Source organism: Vespula pensylvanica, chromosome 4, assembly GCF_014466175.1.
Source record: "Vespula pensylvanica isolate Volc-1 chromosome 4, ASM1446617v1, whole genome shotgun sequence".
NCBI lineage: Eukaryota > Metazoa > Arthropoda > Insecta > Hymenoptera > Vespidae > Vespula > Vespula pensylvanica.
The window spans coordinates 7,225,691-7,247,442 of NC_057688.1; the positions used below are offsets into that span (position 1 = coordinate 7,225,691).

A 21,752-nucleotide genomic window follows, 5' to 3' on the forward strand; every position below is an offset into this window, starting at 1 on the left:
CCGGTGTTGAATGGTTGAGCTATCAGTTAGACAGTCTTCGAACGTTTGTGGTTAACGTCGAGACATAAATTCTCACGAAGTACATATTATTCCGGAACTTAGATTTTACTTTATTGATTGATATCGCTTTGATTTTAAAATAATAGAAAGGAATAGGTCATATTGACTCATGAATCTTCAAAATTAACAACTTATTATATTTCACGTGATAAACGTTATTATATTTTCGGTATGTGTGTATAAAAAAAAAATTTTGTCATACGATATACATTACATAGCAATTAATATCGAGCTAATAGCTTTTTTAGAAATTAAATTTTTTCGAGATATATTATTTATTAAAATTGGTATATCAATCATATTTATCTCGAGATAAAACGATTCGTAATGAAACGGAATTAATATTGTTCGTAATAATTCTTCCTAGTTCTCACTTTTTCCTAGCAACAATTCTTTTTCTTTTTCTTTTTTTCCTTTTTGTTCTTCTTATTTATTCCATTATATTATTTGATAAGAATATGAAAATAGGAATATAAAATTTTTAAATAACGATATAAACGTCATGGTATATTCTTAAATATAATTGAACGTAAATAATGTCACATAAAACAAAATTCTATGAATTAAAATAAAACTTGATTAGATAGATGCATATATTTGTTTAAAATACTAATGAAGATATGTAAAACTTTATCAGACTATTAAATTGTGCAGTCAAATGTTATCGAATTGTTGAAATTTCTTTGATTACAGAAGCTTATTACTAATTTATAATATCTGATGTAGTATCTATTTTTAAAACTTTTAATAATATAATCGCATAGTTATTAACAGCTATTTAATATTATCAAAATTTAATAAAAAGAAACATTTGGTCATAAAAGTTTATTAATAATAAGAAAATATCATTTTAATAAATAATGAGTAAGGACATGTTATTTTTCTTTGAAAAAGAAAGATAAAGAAATAAAAATAAAAGTTTTATTATCGGTCAAAGTAGCCACAATCTCCTGTTATGAAAAAAAAAAAAAAAAAAAATTAAATTGTGTGTGTGTGTGTATGTCGCGCACGTACGTGTTTATATAGAATCACTTTCCTTAAAATCTCTTTATAATATGTAAACATACTCATTTCCATTTGTTTTATTTTTATCTGCGATAATAATAATAACTAGAACGTATAATAATTATTGTATTTCTTGTAAACACATTTAATACACAAGTAACTGAAACTTTTATCTTTCTGTATGATTTGCGCTTGCGTGAATAATCCAATCGATCTTAGTTATATAACACGTTCGAGCTGTACTACACGTTAGTCTCTACGTGATTACCAACGCGAAACAAGTTTAGTTTTAAAACACGTTTGGAAATCAAATATGGTAAGGCCTCGTGTTTTACTTACAAGCAGCGACGTACCATCTCTTGGAGTCGATCTTTTACAAACTAAGTAAGCGAATTTTTTATTACTATTAATTTAATACGATATATTGAAAATATAATATTATAATATATGATATAATTATCGAAATATTGTCAAATTTAGATGTGACGTTACGATCATTCAAAATGAAAAAAGTTCACGAGAAGATGTCTTACAAACTCTTCCCGGGTATGACGCTGTTTTGATTACTGGTCATCACAATGTAAATACCGAATTTTTAAATATCGCAGGTAAACAAACAAACAAACAAAAATTTCATAATAAAATGTTATTATAATTAATATCATTATAATTAGAGATATGGACATAATTAAAACCGTGATAAATTCTTAGTATTGATTATATATCCTTGATAACATATAGATTCCTTGAATTTGTGTTAAAAAGAAAAAATAAGTTTATCTCTGATTAGAATGCGATTGCGTTTATTCATCGATAAGTTTTTATCTTTCGAAAAATTGACGGATATTGCATAATAACTTACGTAGAAGTTATTTGTGCTCGAGAATCATGTTTTTCTTTCATCATGTAAAATGTTTACATTCTTTCAGAAATTAAATCGAATTGAACGAATGTTTAATTCATACTTTAAGAGTCATCTGACAGTTGAGTGTTTGAACTAATATTTTTCTTTGTTCCCCTGAAAATAGGCAATTTTCATACGTACGTGTGTGAAGATCTTTTTTTTTATTTTATTTTTTTTTTTTTTTTTTTTTTTAATTAAATTTTCAAATATCTCAATTTAATAAAAGTCTATGAACTGTGTTTAATATATAAATATGTTTAATATTTTAGATGATATTTGAAATTTTTGGAAATCAATGTATTAATTGTATATTACTTCAAATTGTTTTTCATTGCATAGGACCTAATTTAAAAGTCATATCTACTATCTCGGCTGGCTATGATCATTTGGACGTTCCCGAAATTAAACGACGTGGTATTAAGGTCGGTCATACACCTCAGGTTTTGTCAGCCGCAGTTGCAGAAATTGCAGTCATGTTGACTTTATGTGCAGCTCGACGAAGTCACGAGGGACGTTTAAAATTAGAAGAGTAATGTCTCAAGCAATATATTAATTTAAATATAATAATAATAATTGAGAGAGAAATATGCATATTTGACATAAAACAAATTTCAATTTAACAAAAATTACATGTATATGTGTATATATATATATATATATATATATATATATATATATATATATATATACATATGTTTTAATTCTTTTTTTCTTATTCTATTTTTTTTTTATATCTAATCTACATTTTTTTGCAACAATTTATAATACTTTAGACATATGAACATGAGATGAATATATATCATTATTTATAATTGTATTCTAGAGGAAATGTGAAAACTACGTTTAACTGGTTACTTGGACAGGATTTACGTAATTCTACGGTAGGAATAGTTGGATTAGGAAGTATTGGTCAAGCTGTACTTGTACGTTTGGTGCCATTTGGAGTAGGAACTTTTTTATATACTGGTCATTCGGAAAAAAAAGCGGGTCTGTATTTGTGATGAAAATATAAAGATATTTTTTTTCTTTTTTTTCTTTTTTTTTTTTTTGTACAAATAACAGATTCTTTTATTATAACTTCATTTTTTTTTCTTTTTTACAATTTATCCAATATTAGGAAAGGATTTAGGTGCTAAGTTTGTATCTTTAGATGAACTTCTTGCACAAAGTGATTTCGTTATTGTTGCTACTCCATTGACCAATGAAACTCTTGGTTTATTTAACGATACTACTTTCGGTAAAATGAAAAAAAATTCCGTGTTTGTCAATGTCGGACGTGGAAAAGTTGTAGATACGGATGCATTGGTAAAAGCATTGAAAAATCATACAATTTTTGCTGCGGGTTTAGATGTTACAGATCCTGAACCATTACCAAAAGATCATGAATTACTTAAACTTCCCAATGCTGGTGAATATATAATATATAAGAAATTTTATATTAATATTAACATATTTATTACTATAGTTTTATATATAAATATGCTTTTTTTTTTGTAGTAATTATACCACACTTAGGTAGCGCCACTACAAAAACTCGCAACGATATGTCTATAATTGCAGCCCAAAATATTCTCAACGGATTAGATGGCAAACCTTTAGTTTATGAATTATAAGTATTAATGGATTTATTACAAGTTACAAAGGATGGATAAAACTATTTAACAAGCATTTACTTTGATGATTTTTATATGAATTTAAGGTGCCAATATATATTACATAGCAAAAAAGTCATTAATTTTTAATAATTTTATGATGTTATATGAATAAGTCTATATATATATATTTGATGTTATTTACATTTTATCCCATATGTATTATACGTCGTTTAATAAACTAATATAGTTTGACATTAAACAAATATAATGACATATTTTATAGTGAATTGTTTTATAAAGCATGTTATTTCTGAATATGTTATTACAAGATCTTTCAATAGAAATATGCATGCGTATGCTGTAAATTATGTACTTCCTTATTAAATTATCTCATCAAAAATAATACATTTAACGAATACAATCTTATAAAAAGAGAGAAAAACTAATCATTCATGAAACAATATCGATAAACAAATGTAGAATAATATAGGTACTGTACATAACAATGCCTAATAACATATCAATTATCCTTCGAGAGATACACACAAGTGCTTCGAAGAATATTTATTATTTATCACCCATAGTGAACTACAGGTAACCATCAGGCTTCTACCACTGCACTTTTTAAGTTACTCAAAATTGGTTCAATTTTATTCTCTAAGGATAAAATATGACCTGTATTACAATTATGACTAGCAATAAAGCTTATAACCAATGGTAATTTATTCAATTGCACAACCTGTAACGTAAATAAATGTAAGAAAGAAACACAAAAAAATGTTATATATATATTTAATAAGATTAATATATTTGAATACCTGATAACTGCTGTACATACAAATAACTATTTTATTTTTTCCAAGTCCTAATTTACTTGCTTGATCTGTAGCCATTCCAAATGTAGAAAGAAAACTTGCTCTCATAGCAAGCTCTGGTGCTTTTTCATCTGCTACAGAAACAACCGGTACACCATCCCGATCTGTGATTAGTATACTATGTAGGCCTTCTATGCTATTTAAAAGACCATTTAAAAATTTTTTATGTTCCTGAAATTTGTTTAAAATTAAGTAGATAATTAACAAGTAACAGATATGTTATTTTTCAAACATGCAACAACATAACCTGGGAAAATTGAATAGGCTATAAACTTCTCATTTTTAGAAATCAATGTAAAAAATAATATTTAAACTTACTGCTGTCATTATATTTCGTATTTGTATTTGCTATTCACAATTTATTGATTTAAAAACCTTAGATAAAAACAATATTTATTTATTGTGATAACGTTGACATTTTATCAGCTGTAGAACTTGTTTTACGCGCGTACGAAGGAAATTGATATTTTCTTTGTATCAATTTAGGGAGGTTTCAGTTATGCCTCTCTTTGTCGATAGGTGTGCTAAAGTCGCTAGCATCCATCTTTTATGACAATAAAATTTGAAATTGACGATGACATAAATAGGATAATAAGTTCAACAATTATCAATATTTTTTAATGTTCTTTATTTAAAAAAGATTTTAACATTATTAATTGCCAATTAAATCTAATGACACATAAGAAAAATACACGTTTTTGTGCAAGTACTTTTATCATTAAATATCTTAAATAAAAGTATTTTTAAAAAATATAAGTGTTATTCGAAAGTAATCAGATGATTTCGATCTTGATTCATTATATTTCTCAATCTAGCTTCATTATGATAAGTTATTGAGATCTTTATTAATAAATTATTTTATAACATTTGTGGTTGAGTATCTTTAATGTTTATATGTGAACTTAAATCTTGATCATTAGTACAACCACTATACATAAACATTTTTGGTATATCTTGTCCATAATAGACTTTTGTATTATGCGCTAAAGCTTCATATTTCTTTAATTCCAAGAATTCTTTAGATAGAAGCAATTTATTTGCTTCTGCTTGCATTTTTAGTTGATAATATTCAGCATCAGAACGACTTTTTTGTCTAGCAACATGCATTTCATCTTCTATACCTGCAATTCGTTGAAGAGATTCTTTTTCCATAATCTTTTGATTGTACTGTATTTTCGCAACTTGTGCTTCTTTTTCAGCTTCTATGACAGCCTTTTTTCTATCTGTTTCTGCATCTTTTTCTACCACTTTTTGATGTTGTGTAGATATTAAGAGTTTTGTTTTTTCTGCTTCCCTATATTTACAAATATATATCATTGTATAAGATTCCATTTGTCATTTAGATATTTGTAGTAATAATATTTCAAAATAGAGTACTTACATTAATTCATAATTTTTCCTGATTGTCTCAGGAATTTTTGGTTTGGTTACTCTTACTGCTTGAATGTTAAGACCTGGTGCTAAATCATTTAGATCTTTTTGCAAAGCAGTTTTTAAATTTTCATCTATTTGGTCAAATAGATCAATATATACTTCATGTAAAGTATGTACTGAACAAAACTGATTTAACTCATGATGTACTTTGTTAAAAATCAAAGTACGATCATAGTCTGCAGTAAAGTTTCTTACCATAGTGTAAACTACAGATACAGAATGAAACATATATACAAAGAAAGTATTTTCATAAGATGATTAAAATTTTAGAAATATAAGAATATTCTTTTATATGTATATTTTCTTACCACTATTTGCATCTAAAATATTTACAACCTCTATGCGATCAAAGTAGATCATTACACCACCACTAGTACCACATGGTACATTTTTAACTTCATCCGTTTGTAATGTAACTTGAACAGATCGATATGTAGTTAATACAGGTATCATCATGTGAAATCCAGGATTACTAACATATGGCAATAAAGCACCACCCTAAATAAAAAAATATTTTTAAGTTAAATAATCTCTTATTATTAATAACAACAAATAAATTTAATATAAGATATTACTTACTCTAAAGTAAACGCCAACATGTCCTTCTTCGATATGATGTAAAGAAAAATTAAAAACTATCGCTAAACAAGCAGGGAGACATATTCGAATGTATTTTTGGCGGATCATTTTGCTATATTGATAATGTTCTGTAATAATGTTATTGTTAAAAAATATTAAAAAAAACCTTATAAGGTCTCACAATAATGAAACAAAATGTATACTTTACATGTACATAAAATGTATGTCTTTTAAATAGATGAAAAAAACATGTTATTGGATAAATTATAAATAACTTTTTAATTTTTTTTTCAGTTCCTATCACAATGTCAGAATAATTATCACAAAATGAGGTTATGTTAATAATTTTCGTTTAGGAAATTACTAATATGCACTTTGCATACATTACATGTATGCGTCAGTTGTTATTGAACGCAATAAAGATTGTACCGTTACTTTAGTGATAAATTTTCCTAAATTCATATTCCCAAAATGCACTATTTTGACCTCAACCGCCTCCCATGGCGCTTCATACATCCGGTACTTATTTTGTGCTTATCATCAAATTTGACAATAAATCGATTCGTGCGTGCGTGTGTATGCGTAGTATATATCCAAATAGATATACGTGTATATAGATATCTGAATAAAAATATAATCTTATAATTACATCGGTCTTTATTAGAGACGTTAGCAAAATTAGAAGTATCGATTAAAAACTGAATTACTATTGATTTCTTACACAAGAATAATATAATTTAGTCAAACTATTTAAAATATAAAATAAATCGAATTAAACATCGGTTTAATTAAGTAATGAATTATTAAATAAAAATAAATTAAATTAGATTCGCAAATAAAAAATAAAAGGACAGAGCGTGCACAAGGTTTTTATTAATAACCTACCAATCGATAAACAGAGTGTATTAGTATCGAAAGATATTTCTAACACATTTTTTATATATTATTTCTTTTTCTTTTCTTTACGTAAACGTGATTTGGATTCTTCCTGTGATTGCTGAAGTGCTTCAGCATCGGCTATATTTTGATTGAGCATTTTTAATTCTTGAAGAGCACGTTTGGCTAAATGTCCTTCAGGTGAGTTGATAGGTTCCAAAAGGAGCATTGCCAAAGCTTTTCTAAGATGTGTTCCAGCTTCTCGAAGCTGGGAAGACATTTCCATGGGGGAAATTTCGCGCGCTGCGTAAGCGCGATTAGCCAGCAACACCAAGGGTAAGTGCATTTCGTATAACATTATACCTGAAAACTCATGCTTTACGAAAGAAAGATTGACACTTCTTTATTTCTTTCGTGAATGCTTTCAAACGCTTTCGGAAGAAGGCCTTCGATTTTTTATATATATCTTTGTGGTATATATTTGATGCATCTTCTAGATATATATAAATATATATTATATATAAGTATACATACGTATATATAATATAATAAATTATATGATATATAATATAAATTATATGTAAATATATAAATAAATTAAATAATTAATAATACACATATACATATGTATATGTGTGTGTGTATAGATTTCTTTTTAATTTCTAACTACCAATCAAATCAGCACATAAAAATAGCAATACGTTCATGCACGAGCTCTAATCGTCCTTCTTCTAGAAGATAAACTACCGATAAGCGCATTCTAATCTTGATTTATGCGAGAGGAAAGCATTCAGAATGTGAGAAAGCATTTTCTAATGACAACATTAATTGTGAACATCGATCGTTTCCCCTTACCCCATTCGAACATATTATACTAAATAATTACTTACCTTTTAGTCGAGAAATTCCAGGTTCTACCAATTCCAATACTTGAAGAACTTCCTTACACAAATCGAGCATTTTTTGAATAATCTTTTTTTGAGGATTCGGTCCTGCTACTTGTTTCCTATAGGCTGCTAATAATTTTTGTTTCAATGCCAACAAAAGATAATGATTAGGATGAAAAGATAGCGTGAGTTTTTTAATCAAAAATTCCAAGTCCTGTGATGAAAAAATTAAAAAAAAAAAAAAAAAAAAAAAAAAAAGTAAGAAAGAAAAGAAAAGAAAAAACTTGAATAGCACAAGTGCGTATTTATCATAGAATTATAGTTAATCTATAGATCAATACGAACTTTCACATTCGATCCATCGTAATCGTCGATCAGCGCTCGAGTTATATTCAAAGTTGCTCTTATGAGATAACCACCGTACATTTTTCTACATTTATCACATTGCCATTTACTGTCACGTTCGTATGGTTTCGCTTTTAATGGATTTTGAGCTCCCACATATCCATCTTTGCAACGTGGACATCGTATGCTACTTAAATGTGAACCTAATTCATATGGATCTTTACAGACCGAACATTCACATTCGAAGTATTTCCCTTCCCGAAGATGTTCTCTTCTTTCAGCTGAACCCTGATACGTAACACAAGTGCTCGTTATTGTTAATCTATCTCAATGTTTATCTAATTAATAAAACATATGATAAAATGTACCAAAAGTGACGAAGTATAGTTGAAGTAAATGATGTCGTTCTCATTGATAGGCAAACTGGCATATACGGTGAGTTGAAAATGATCATCGACGGTAATATGAGTATTTGCTCTACAATCATGAGCAATAAGAGAAGCTTCCAAGTATAAACCACGTAGAACAAGAGCATCCAATCTACCAGGTGATCTCAATTCAAAACTGTTTACATCGAGAATCCCGCAGAGATGTTGTAAAAAATCCGACGTAGAGATATCGTCATTGGTCACCAGTTGTAGATCACGAAAAATCTAAGCGTAATTGTACTTGTAATGATTTTTTTTTCGTCGCGTTTCGATTTTTTTTTGTTTTTTGAATAATTCTTTCTTTCTCGTTTTAATTTACTTTGATAACGTTAACTTCTCTGTCCTTCCAAATGAGAGTGTCTCTTCTTTTATCCATATGCGACTCCATGCGATCCACTTTTTCCCACAGATCCTGATCTCTATCCTTTAAAAGAAATAATCTCAAAGGTAGCAATATTCCTATAATATCGTATAGTTTATCTTTCGATATTTTTTGGTTGTCCTTGAAAATCTGACACTCTTCTGGTGTATGAAGACCATCCTTTTTCTAGACAGTTAAACAATTATTAATATTTGTAATTATTGTCATTTATCGATAAAGAGTTTCTATAAAATTGTCGTTACCTCGCAATCTGGACCACATAAAGGAGCAACGCAACATTTCGTGCAAACGTACTGTAATTCCTTGTTAACTTTGATCAATAATTTTAAACAAGCAAAACAAAAATAATCATTATCAAAAACACCAGGTCCAACTGCAACAGGCTTTTCTCGAAGTATTACTTCGCCGGCTTTTATATTTTTTCCAGCTATTAGATATCTGGAAAAAAGACGAGAAAAAGGATGCGATTAGATTACACGTGGATTGGATCATAGATCGCAACGAAATTAATTGTACCTTCCGAATTTTTCTGAATGAACAAGCTTGTACGTTTGTGGTTTCGAAACTGAGGAAATATTCTTACTAGTCTCTTTTACAGACATTTTCTTGCTCGTCTGATCTTCTCTCAATTTATTTGGCCATATCGAATGTTCTCGCTAAAGTGTGAACAAATTTTCGCGTGTAGTAAACCAACATCGAAATGCAAGAAGCTGCACTTCCACGCAATACACTGCTGTATTCTTAGAAGTCGATCTGTCGCTGCAAGAGAGCACACGATACGAGAATAAAATTAGAAATGAAGTAACATACGGTTATTGACACACGCATCTTTCACATTGCGGGGGTGTATAAAAAAAAGATATATATATATATATATGTATATATATATATGTATAAATAGTAATTATCAAAACTTTACTGTAAGCAATTATTGAAAGAAAAAAAAAATCGAGACATTTGATTATTATCATTAAAATACTTTATTACTCATATCTATGCGCATGTAGAGAAAAATTATAATACATAAATACACACATACATATATATATATAAATATATATATATATATATTTATTTAAATTAAAATAAGTTATAATTCTTGAATAGATTGTTCGAGTTGTTCCAATGATTGTTTCGCAACTATTCCTATTTGACCTTCGGGTGTATCGGTAGGTTCCAAAGTTAAGATAGTTGCAGCTTCCTTCAGTATTATCGAAGCTTCTATCATTTTTGATTTTAATCCGGCTTGATCGATAGTACCGGCACTCCATTGATCCTTTGCCAAGAAGAGGAGAGGTGCGTGTAATTCGTATAACGTCATACCTAAAAAATTTCATTATTGATTTGATTAATTTATTTATAAAATTTTTTTATGATTTTATATATTTTACTTACGTATATACGTAATATAAATATACAATTTTACCTCTTATTCGCGAATAGCCAGGTTCTATGACATCTAATACTTGAAGTAACAATCTACACATGTCAACTTTGTGTTCCAATACTACCACTGGTAAATCGTCCAATAAATATTCATCAACTCGGCCGTACATTTGAGTCAGTGAATGCCTAATATGTAATAAATTTCTTTTTACCATCATAATCTTGATAAGACATATTCAAAAATTTAATAAAGTACGGAATGAGCCAAAAGTTCATATGAATTTTTTAAAAATCAATTATTCTTTTTCCATGTTTTTTTTTAGGCTTATAATTGGTCTTGTAATTTTACAAACTAGACTTGTAATTTTATAATATAAAAAAAAAGTTAACGTAAAGCATGTGGAAAAAGAGTAATTGATTTTTAAAATCATCTGTTGAATTTTTCGTCCATCTAGAAACTTTTGATTCGTCCTCTATATAATTACCTTAACATGGTAAGGAAAGCATGTCGTGGATGTAAAACCGAACGATATTTTTTCATAACAGTCTCTCTCTCTTGAATGGCATCAGCCCCATCAGCTCCACTGATTGTTTCGACAGCTTCGACATTGGCGTGGATTATTTGAAATACTTTTTTAACTGCCGAACCAGGAGTCGTGAACTCGCAATGAGTACATTTCCATATACTATTCTCGTCTGTATTTATGGAAAATAAATAATGGTAATATAGATTTAATTAGTATATAATTGGTATATAAGAAAATTAAAAATAGATTCACTACTGTATATATAGATAAAAATAATTACTTTAAGTACCTAAAGAATCCAATGGTAAGACTATCCCATTATCACATTTATTACATTTCAATGAAGACATGTGCGTTCCCAGCTCGGTTGGATCCGAACAACGTGGACAAGCACACGCAAAGTGTTTCCCTTCGAGAAGGTGTTCCCTTCTTAACATTGTTGGGAAAAGGGAATGCGTGTAACTTCCGTAAAGTTCACCGCCCTCGGGTACCCTAGTAGTAGTACGTAAGTATACCCTGGAAGTGAAAAAAAAAAAAAAAAAAGAGAAAAAAGATCTTAATTACTGGTTATGCTATGTAAGATGTGCTAATACCATAGCTGATCGGTATATCTTGATTATTCTCAGTATATATAATGCTTATATACGGTACGATTCTTACGAGTGTTAAAAAAAAAGTTGATAATTATTATTAATATAATAAAAAATACAATATTTACCTGTAATCCGAAGGAGATATACTATGACATGTATTTGAAACGCAAGAATGATTCATCATTGCAACTGTTGGATAAAGTGCTCTAGCACTGAAACCTTTCGACGTTCTTATTTCAAAAGTATTAATTTCTAAGATACCACAAGCCGTTTGTATTTCTTCTTCGGAGAATCTAAAATTCATAAATTAAATATAATATACATATAGACGACTAATTAATTTATTATAAATCAAATAATATCATTATATATGTATATATATATATATATATCATACTTGTCCAATTTGAGTTGTTTCCTTATATATTCAACAACATTCACGTGATCCGATTTCCAATGAGGTTTTTGAATCCTTATTTTATTATGGGCCTCCATACTTTTCACTTCTTTTTCCCATCTCTCTGGATTTTTTAGAGATTCTAATAATAATCTCAAAGGGGTGATACATTCCAATTGGGGAATACCATTTTCGTTATTTTGTTCCAAAGCTGCGGCTATGTTAAATTTTTCTTTTGCTTGTACAAACACCTATACCATCATGAAAAAGCAAATACATACACATATATAGTTTACATATAAATATACATATGTATTTGAACTATATTTCCATTGCAAAGACTCGCTTTCATCGCTTTCATCAGAGATTAATTAATTAATTCATTAATTAATTAAGTAATTAAGTAATTAATTAAGTAATTATTACCGGGCACTCGTAGTCTTTATGTTGTGGTTGATTTTCACATTCTGGACCACAAACCGGCCAACTGCATTTCGAACAAAGTGGTTTATCTTTAAGGGTGGGTGGCCATGGTACATAACAAGAAAGACATAAAGGATAAGTGAAAGCCTTTGGTCCAACAATAAATGGCATCTCCGTTACGATTTCTTCACCTGGTTTCAATTCTCTACTTGCAACCATATATCTACGAAAAAAAAATATCCTTCTCAATTTTTTTCTTACCGAATATTTTAATTAAAATTATATCAAGCAAATTTTTATCGATCCTACCTTCCCACTTTATCATTCTGGCGAATATTGTAAGCCTTCGTTTGAACTGATTCCTAAAAGATATACATATCGACATTAATTTAAACGTTTGTTTTAAATATTTTCACTTCATAAATATGTGTGTGTGTGTGTGTGTGTGTGTGTGTAATTAAATTATTATTAAAAACGATGTGGCCAGGAACCATCGACACTTCATAGTTTCACTTTCGAACTGTGCACTTTTAAAATTGCGTAAAAAAATAATGTGCGCTAAAAAAATAATTGGAACGAACAACATCGCGACGAATATTTTGAAAATATATAATTAAAAAAAAAAAAGAAAAAAAAAAGAAAGAAAAGAAACGAACGAACACTTACTTTTTGTTCCGACATGATTCGTCTTCACTTTGTTCTATCTTTAATTAATTTCTTTTCTTATAATAAGCAAATGACTTCGTTGAGTACTTTCGAACAACTAAAAACAAAATTCGTCTTATTCGTTACATATATACATATATATATTTTATCAAAAATATCAATTGGATGATCTTGCCAATAGGATAATCTAGAACATGCCACCAAGTTCTACCACTGACTTGAAAGCAACGGATGCATGCTATAGAAACGTCGTTTTACCGTGGATCACCAGTAGATGTATTTTTAGATCCCGCAGTCGATCTACGGAAAGTCTCTAAACTTATGTTCATTTTTTTTTTTTTTTTATACTAATATAACTTTTCCTATCGTACGAACATAGATATATGACAAAAAGAATATTAAAAAAATAAAAAAAAAAAAAAAAAAAAAACAGAAAATTAAAAATGAAACGAATGAATGTCAAGAAGTAAGATTTTGAAAGAACTTAAGCAAGATAGTACAAAGAGATGCAACAGTTATAAATAATTAATCGTCTGTTGTTGAACAACAATGAATAGTATAGATCTCTATTAAAGTGTTTAAGCACGCTGTGGCATATGTTGTGTTTTGTTTTTATTTAGAATCTAATGTTATTTATTTAACTCTTCGATGTCACGTGTACGAGCACATACCATAAGGTTCAGTACATGTGCTTTTCTCTCTTGCATTAGATGTTATCAAATAAAAAATAGAAAAATCAAATAAAAAATATTATACGAATGTAATTCGCATTAAAAAAAAAAAAAATATAATCGTCACAGGTATGATATCTAATGCTTCTCTCTCTCTCTCTCTTGATAGAATTATCATCTTCAAGAGAAATTAATTTATAGGCATATAATACGCTTTCCGGTAGAATAACATGAACTACTGCTATGTGCAACAGACTATGAAGATCTAACAATAAGTATCTAAACTACATAATAAGAATAATATACGATTTCGTAAGAAATATGAGATTTACGAGGATGTATTACAATTCTTTTTCTTTTTTATCTTTCGAAGTATAACTTGGTTATAGAATATTAAAAAAGAAAAAAAGAAAAAGAAAAATGTAAAAAAAAAAAAAAGTCGAGAAGTTAGTTGAAGATAAGAAGTTCATATCTTACATTATTTTTAAATCAAAAGACGTTATATAAAAAAGAAAAAAAAAAAAGAAGTTCATTTTAAGAAATAATCCTTGTGCTAGCAAAGTTCAATAAACGCACCAGATAAAGTAGATACGATGCGTGCAAATCCACGCCTATGCAGGGTCGGGGCAAGAGGGGTGGCTCCTTTGAGGTTACGTAATAGTCTGGAGGATGATCGATGCAGTAATGAAATATATGAAAAAAATTTTATTTTATGATCGGCAAATAAATGTATATATAATCGATGTTTTAAAGAATAATTCAAATTATTTAGTCGTCTGAGAGACGACAGGAGTGTATAAAAATAGCGTAAGAAAAATGTTTGTAAATTTAAGGTTTAGCTCGGCGACGCATGCGCAGATGAACACAAGCCTGTGTCTCCCCTCAGTATCAACGGTAGACAGTCTCGTGTAACGCAATTCTTCTGTGAAGTCGCACGATTTCTCCTACTCGATTTATCTCCTGACATAAAACTGTAAGTAAAAATCATATGATATCGTAATTTTTAATAACAATTATGTATCGTGTCATCGATAAATTTATAAAGAATATGGATACGACGAAAATACAGAAAAAAAGATATCTACCGGCATTAATCAGTAAGAGCAGTGTCGTTCGTGTGATGATAATGATCTTTTATCGAAATATTTCTCTTTCGAAATAATTTTCTAATTATTCGAATTGAAGGTTTCCTTTTTTTTTTATGATTCATAGTTAACCTCGCTTATCGGACTTGTATAAATTTGTCCTACTCGAATATAAAAAAAATTATCTTTCTGGTCCTTATGTAATATCTGAAACAGGTCAATATCATTCCATTTTCGCGTAACGCCACGAACCATCGTCTTCATAACCAATTTCTGGCAACGTAATATATTTTTTCTCTTTTTAACAAATCGAGTTATTTTTGATAGTTAGGTTGTTATAAAGTATTCGAAATAAAAATTGTTTCTTTCTTTTTTATCTGTGGGCATTTTTTTACACCAATAATATGTCTTCGTCCGAAATATTTATACCTTGTTTCAAAGATTAATTTAAGAGCTTCTACGTATATCTAAATCCCTTTTCTTAACTGTTATATAATTAAAAATTATATATATATGTGTGGATATATATATATAATGATAAATTTATTGTCATTACTATAATAACATCTATAATATAATAACAAAATATAAATTAAATTTGTTGTATTTACTTATCTATTGTATAAATTTAAAACTTGTTTGTTTCTGTTTAAACTAAAAAATAAAGTATTTATAATGCCATAATATTGATCTTTCAGGAACTTTAACGAACATGGCTCCTCCGACTTACAAAGATTTGGGCAAAAGTGCTCGTGATGTATTTTCTAATGGTTATCATTTTGGCCTCTTAAAATTAGATGTCAAAACTAAGACTGATTCTGGTGTCGAGTTCTCTAGTGGTGGAGTATCTAATCAAGATACTGGAAAAGTATTTGCTACCTTGGAAACCAAATATAAAATCAAGGAATATGGTTTGACGTTTAGCGAGAAATGGAATACAGATAACACTCTTGCAACTGATATAACTATCGCAGATAAAATATTTAGTGGATTTAGTATCGGTTACAGTTGTACTTTCTCACCTCAAACTGGGTAAGGGATCCTATATTATAGTTGTAAAAATAAATTAACCAAACAAATAACAAATAAGATAAGATAACCAACAAAAACTTGTTCTACTATAGCACTAAAACAGGACAATTGAAGACTACTTACAAACATGAAAATGTATCGGCAACTGCTGACTTTGATCTGAGTCTTTCTACTGGTCCGCTCATTAACGCTACTGCAGTTGTAGGATATCAAGGTAACTATAAACAATTTTTATAAATAAATATTCACTTTTTTTATAAACCTATTATGTGTGATATACTAGATTTAATTCTATTGCACTTCTTTACTCATAACAGCAATACATTCAAGTTGTATAAATAAAAAATTAGCAACATTCATTTATGATAAAAATATTGTTTAACTATCATTCCTACTTCCCAGAATATTTGTTTTAAATTATTTTTTCGAAACTGATTAACATTTTACTGTTTAGATGTTTAATCCATTCCATAAGTGCTCCTTTCTAATCCTTTCCTTGATTCACGTTTGTGATTTTCAAGATATTCCAGGGGAACATGTAAGGCGATAATGGAATAGGCATGGAAGAATTTAATGTAACTTCTAATTTATTATATTATAATCGCTTTCAGGATGGCTTGCTGGTTATCAAGCTTCTTTCGACTCGCAGAGAAGCAAGCTTACGAAGAACAATTTTGCTCTTGGATTTACTGCTTCTGATTTTGCTTTCCACACTTCTGTGTAAGCATTACATATTTTAAATACGTAATAGTAATTTTTATTTGAAAAATAACATTTGTTTTGTTAATATCTATATAGGGATAATGGACGTGAATTTGGTGCCTCCATTTATCATAAAGTAAAACCTGACTTGGAAGGTGCTATTAATTTGGCTTGGAATTCCAGTAATAATGTGACACAATTTGGACTTGGTACCAAGTATAATCTTGATAACGATGCAAGTGTTAGGGCCAAAGTTAATTCTCAACTTCAGATAGGTTTGGGATATCAACAGAAACTTCGCGAGGGTAAGTTTATATGATATTATTCGTTATTTATTAATATACTTTCTATATATACCATGTTCACTTCTTTTTTCAACATTTATTTCATTAATATATTTTACAGGTGTAACTTTGACTCTTTCTACCAACATTGATGGAAAGAACTTTAGTTCTGGTGGACACAAAATTGGTTTAGCATTAAATCTTGAGGCTTAAATATTGACGTTTACAAAGAAAAAAAAAAGACGTCTAAAAAAGTTATGACTTCATGACTTTTATGTCATAAAAACTGCAACTCAGTACATGCTTCAAATAAAAATATTACTTACAACATATAGATAGGTTTATCCTTAAATAGATGCCACACAAAAATGTCATGCATCACTTCTAAGCAGTTACAGGGACTAATTATATTTAAAGTCATGATCGTGGGATAAAATACATTGAATTGTTACAAAAGTATCTTCTATAATGCAAGTAAAAAAAAATATGTGTGGTATGATTATTCGTTCTTCACTTCAATAATATCCTACATACATATAATAATTTATTGCTAATTTGTCTGAGTAATTTAATTCTATAACAAAATAAAATATTTGCTACACAATGTTGTACCAAAGAAGGGGATAAAATATATGTGAAATTACATTCACATGAATTAATATTAAACTTAACTGCCATTATGTGCTACAAGAAAAATTGCGATAATGCATGTATATTTACTTTGACTTATTCACACAACAGAACTTAGTACTTCTCACCAATGAATTTATGTAAGAATTCTGACATTCATTCACAAAACGAGCAATACATTTTATTGACAAAAAAGTATTTTACACATAACTAATATCTTTTATCAATGCCCCATAGTACAACAATTTTGTTCCTAGTATTATAATAATATTATAAAAATAGATGCATGTGGCACATAATCTCATATATACAATTATACGTATAATGTAAATAGTGAGATTAAGTCATTGTCTAGCTCTAGTACATTTTGAAGATAATATCCTTCTTTAATCTGATATATCTTTAGACTATTCATTATCTATGTCAAGTAACTATTAAAACAATAATGTTATAAAATTTATAAAGATATTATTCTTAGTACCGCAATATATATATATATATGTATATATATATATATATATATATATATATATATATATATATTTCTTATTGCTGGAATATCACTACATATACTGGGTAGGTATATTTTTCAATGCTTGGTAAATAAGTGCCACTTTATATTCTAATTTATTATTTAATTAGGAAACATTTGCTTTAATTGAGAATTTACATAAATTGACAAAAATTTCTTTTTATTTGATGTTTTTTAAGTTTTTCTAGACTAGACTGGGACTTAGAATCGCTTCTTCATAATATACATATATATATATGTGTGTGTGTATATATGTGTGTATAATTAAACTTACAACAAAAATTGCAATATATAATTGCAATTCTTACATTAAATATGGCTTATATTTTCCAAGTTTCCAATATATCACCAACACAATTTTGTAGTTAATACTCCACAGCTTTATTTTATATAGAAAATATAAATGAGTTTTGAAAGTAACATGTGTTAAAGTTTTATAGTGTTAATTTCATTATGAGTTATAAAACATAAAAAATTGATAAATAATATAAATATCTCTCCTATTTCTTTTTTTAACATTATAACACTGATTGATAGTAGGGGTAATATAATCTGTACAGAAAATACATTTAATTTTTTTTACTATATATATATGTGTATATATATATATATACTATTGTTTTTTTATTTTATAAATTTGTTTAATTTCTTTCTTGGATGTAAACACAGAAATCGGGTAATCTATAAATTAGACACGTGAAAGTTTTCTATAATATTTATGTAGTGCTTACAAGTTTTTAACTTTTGAAAAAATTGTCTTTATATTATAATAATAATACAATAGAGATTTTGTATATACTAAGGTGAAAGCTTCCCTAGCATAACAAATCTGTATATTTGATCATAAGAGAGTGATAGTAACCAAATGCTGGATGAAGAATTAAACACAAAAGTAGATTACCTATACCATGAGAATTCTTTTCATTATTAAACAAAGACTGATGTTAGTGAACTAGTTGATCTTCTATTGCTTTTGCAATCCATTCTGGTTCGGTTTGAGCAATCTTTTCTATTATTTGATTTACTTGATAGCACAATGATTGTATCTGTTTGTCCCAAGTTGGTAATGTTTCACGTGCTGGAAAAAAAAAGAATCATTTTAAGTAAAAATTAAGCATTTTCTATAGAAGAAATATTAATATCAATATTTACTTTCGAAATGTACAATAGAATCAATTTGATCAATATAACCATTCATTCTGCCTTCAGTTATCATTTGACTAGCAATTTTTTCAGCTTTCGTTGGTGGAATTTCCAGCAAAGCACCCAATTCTTCAAAGGTAATATTATTATATAATTTGCTAGCAGATAATAAATTATGTTCAATAACAGCTCTATCAAGAATAGTAGATCCCAATCCATCAATAGTACAAGCTTTTTGATGTGGTTGCAAAAGAGCTTCAAATTCTTGAAGTTCAGAACGACGAATTATACGATCTAAGTACATCTTTTCCAAAATTGAATATGCAGGAAGTTGTTGACAACGTTCATCTTTGAATAATGTTGCTAACATACGACTTCTTTGTTGTCCTATTAAAAATTAGTTTCTAATTTATTACGATTACAATTTATAAATCAAAACACTTAAAAAAATATAATTACCAGCTGAAGCAAGTACTGTACAAATTAATGCATTTCTAAGAGCGGTCATTCGTTCATCTTCATGTATAATCGATCTATATGATAATTCATTATATCTTTGTGCCGCTTCTATAAATTTTCTTCTGTAATCTAATACTCTCGCATAACAAACTTTATAATAGATCTGTAATTGTTCGTTTTTAGATTCTGCCTATAATATAAAAACAGAAACGCAATAATTAAAACATATTAGAGAATTTATATTGTTATGACATAAAATATATCTAAACTATTACCTGCAAGAGAGATGCTCTATTAATGAAAGCTTCAGCTTGTACTGGATCATCGTCTTCTAGATACAATCGTGCAATCTTAAGATAAGTTTCGAGTTTATAATCAACCGTATATTGTCTGCAAAATATCATAAATTATACATATATTAAAAATGCTGAAGTAGTTAATAGATTAATATCTACATATAAAATTTAGTTCATAAATAATTACTTTTGTCCTGTCTCAAGTGGAATTCCTACTAACACATTTGCTGCTTCTCGCCAATTTTGATTACGTTCATAAATATCAGCCAAATGTTGTCTTATACTAGCTACTTGTTCCTCAAAAGAGATAACTCGAGGTTGAACCTATAAAAAAACCTATCTAAGTACCTTTTGAATATACTTTGATAGAAGTATTTTATTCCAATAGAATAAGCAAAATACCTTATCTAGAGTATAATGTGAAACAGCCTTAGAAATTTCATCAGGTAAAGAAAGTAATCTGCTACTAACGTCTGTCAAAACCTGCCTTGATATCACTAGACTTACATTTTCATTTACAACTGAAATATATACACTCGTTACTACTTATTTATATATAAATAAATGAACATCTATGCTTGAAAATGTCATTGATAATAACAAAAACAACATACTTGCTTCGATGAAAACCTTTAAAGCATCGACAAGCTCTCCGTTAGCTTGTGTTTGGTTCGAGTTAGCCGAAGCTAGTATCGCATCTAAAATTGAACGATACCTAGACAAAAAATTATTGTTTTTTTTTATCGTGCAATAAGAAAATAAATGAGATTTATTTAATTGCATTTACTTTTCGGCTTGATCCTTATGAGAACCGCCAGAATGTGCCAAATTTGCGAGTTGTTGACGTACAGCGGCTACCGTCACCATCTTTTCGACGAACATCGGCCACGAACTACAATTTATTTCAGAACAAATACCAATATTCATGATATCTAAATTGAGGAACTTCTATTTCTACAAAATAATTGCATGATGTCGTTTGGTGGCGTTGTAAAATTTTCTATACCTATAAAAACGTACACATATATGCATGCATATTTAGTTACTTCGTTGAGTAATGATTTCATCACATTTTGTAAAAATAAATTTTAAAAATTGAATGATAAGATTATTTTGTATCAGTAAAATAGTATATTTTTTAATTTTAATATATTACGACGACAATACTTTATCGAATATAATTTAACCAATCAAATAATAATATCTTAGAATTTGACCAATCGTATCATTACTTTCCCGCCAAAGAAGGATAAAATGATGAAAAATTTTATCAAATATTTAACAATATAGTCGTCATAGAAACGCTTTAAACAACAGAAAATTAAATGAATTATTTGTATATTAACATATATGTATTTAATTCGCGATCTATATACATATATGAAATGATTAAAATGTTTTTTAGAAAGTAGTAGCTTTTGACTGTAATAAAAAATATATGTCTGAAATCAACTATCTCTCTTTACGACTAAATGGATTATACATTAATTTTCTATATCAATTTTATATAGATTATGTGTAATACTAAACAGAAAAAAGTATAAGTAGCCTATTGC

The 21,752-nt window shown here is 28.2% G+C and overlaps 6 protein-coding genes across 8 annotated transcripts; 2 read left to right on the forward strand and 4 right to left on the reverse strand.

Moving 5' to 3' along the window:
- The first annotated feature begins 1,244 nt into the window (after positions 1–1,244).
- On the forward strand, positions 1,245–4,285 carry LOC122628410 (glyoxylate reductase/hydroxypyruvate reductase-like). Its single transcript, XM_043810682.1, has 6 exons — positions 1,245–1,449; positions 1,546–1,673; positions 2,309–2,498; positions 2,793–2,956; positions 3,087–3,377; positions 3,467–4,285. Exons 1-6 carry the CDS (start codon positions 1,379–1,381, stop codon positions 3,580–3,582), a joined length of 960 nt encoding a protein of 319 aa, XP_043666617.1. The 5' UTR covers positions 1,245–1,378; the 3' UTR covers positions 3,583–4,285.
- Positions 4,078–4,917, reverse strand: LOC122628411 (ragulator complex protein LAMTOR3-A). Its single transcript, XM_043810685.1, has 3 exons — positions 4,758–4,917; positions 4,383–4,610; positions 4,078–4,303 (listed from the first exon to the last, which is right to left on the reverse strand). Exons 1-3 carry the CDS (start codon positions 4,764–4,766, stop codon positions 4,166–4,168), a joined length of 375 nt encoding a protein of 124 aa, XP_043666620.1. The 5' UTR covers positions 4,767–4,917; the 3' UTR covers positions 4,078–4,165.
- Positions 4,918–5,050: 133 nt separating this feature from the next.
- LOC122628409 lies at positions 5,051–10,108 on the reverse strand. The gene is made up of 10 exons (XM_043810681.1): positions 9,887–10,108; positions 9,613–9,808; positions 9,308–9,535; positions 8,929–9,213; positions 8,561–8,848; positions 8,219–8,429; positions 6,453–6,580; positions 6,182–6,371; positions 5,821–6,079; positions 5,051–5,733 (listed from the first exon to the last, which is right to left on the reverse strand). The coding sequence occupies exons 1-10, from the start codon at positions 9,970–9,972 to the stop codon at positions 5,298–5,300; spliced, it is 2,307 nt and encodes a 768-aa protein (XP_043666616.1). The 5' UTR covers positions 9,973–10,108; the 3' UTR covers positions 5,051–5,297.
- A 223-nt stretch (positions 10,109–10,331) lies between these two features.
- On the reverse strand, positions 10,332–13,570 carry LOC122628381 (SET domain-containing protein SmydA-8). Its single transcript, XM_043810635.1, has 9 exons — positions 13,363–13,570; positions 13,006–13,058; positions 12,700–12,919; positions 12,274–12,524; positions 12,002–12,169; positions 11,573–11,799; positions 11,242–11,452; positions 10,797–10,942; positions 10,332–10,693 (listed from the first exon to the last, which is right to left on the reverse strand). The coding sequence occupies exons 1-9, from the start codon at positions 13,375–13,377 to the stop codon at positions 10,461–10,463; spliced, it is 1,524 nt and encodes a 507-aa protein (XP_043666570.1). The 5' UTR covers positions 13,378–13,570; the 3' UTR covers positions 10,332–10,460.
- Positions 13,571–14,852: 1,282 nt separating this feature from the next.
- LOC122628383 (voltage-dependent anion-selective channel-like) lies at positions 14,853–17,964 on the forward strand. Of its 2 annotated transcripts, none has more exons than XM_043810638.1 (6): positions 14,853–15,006; positions 15,817–16,150; positions 16,243–16,364; positions 16,762–16,870; positions 16,949–17,157; positions 17,258–17,964. In XM_043810638.1, the coding sequence occupies exons 2-6, from the start codon at positions 15,831–15,833 to the stop codon at positions 17,347–17,349; spliced, it is 852 nt and encodes a 283-aa protein (XP_043666573.1). In that variant the 5' UTR covers positions 14,853–15,006; positions 15,817–15,830; the 3' UTR covers positions 17,350–17,964. The 2 variants fall into 2 exon arrangements, with proteins under 2 accessions (XP_043666573.1, XP_043666574.1); XM_043810639.1 differs by lacking the exon at positions 14,853–15,006 and adding an exon at positions 15,262–15,399.
- A 1,033-nt stretch (positions 17,965–18,997) lies between these two features.
- LOC122628382 (COP9 signalosome complex subunit 4) lies at positions 18,998–21,161 on the reverse strand. Of its 2 annotated transcripts, none has more exons than XM_043810636.1 (8): positions 20,984–21,161; positions 20,811–20,911; positions 20,599–20,738; positions 20,384–20,520; positions 20,176–20,290; positions 19,901–20,090; positions 19,451–19,828; positions 18,998–19,376 (listed from the first exon to the last, which is right to left on the reverse strand). In XM_043810636.1, the coding sequence occupies exons 1-8, from the start codon at positions 21,121–21,123 to the stop codon at positions 19,243–19,245; spliced, it is 1,335 nt and encodes a 444-aa protein (XP_043666571.1). In that variant the 5' UTR covers positions 21,124–21,161; the 3' UTR covers positions 18,998–19,242. The 2 variants fall into 2 exon arrangements, with proteins under 2 accessions (XP_043666571.1, XP_043666572.1); XM_043810637.1 differs by having other exon boundaries at positions 20,599–20,717; positions 20,984–21,158.
- Between the last annotated feature and the right edge of the window lie 591 nt (positions 21,162–21,752).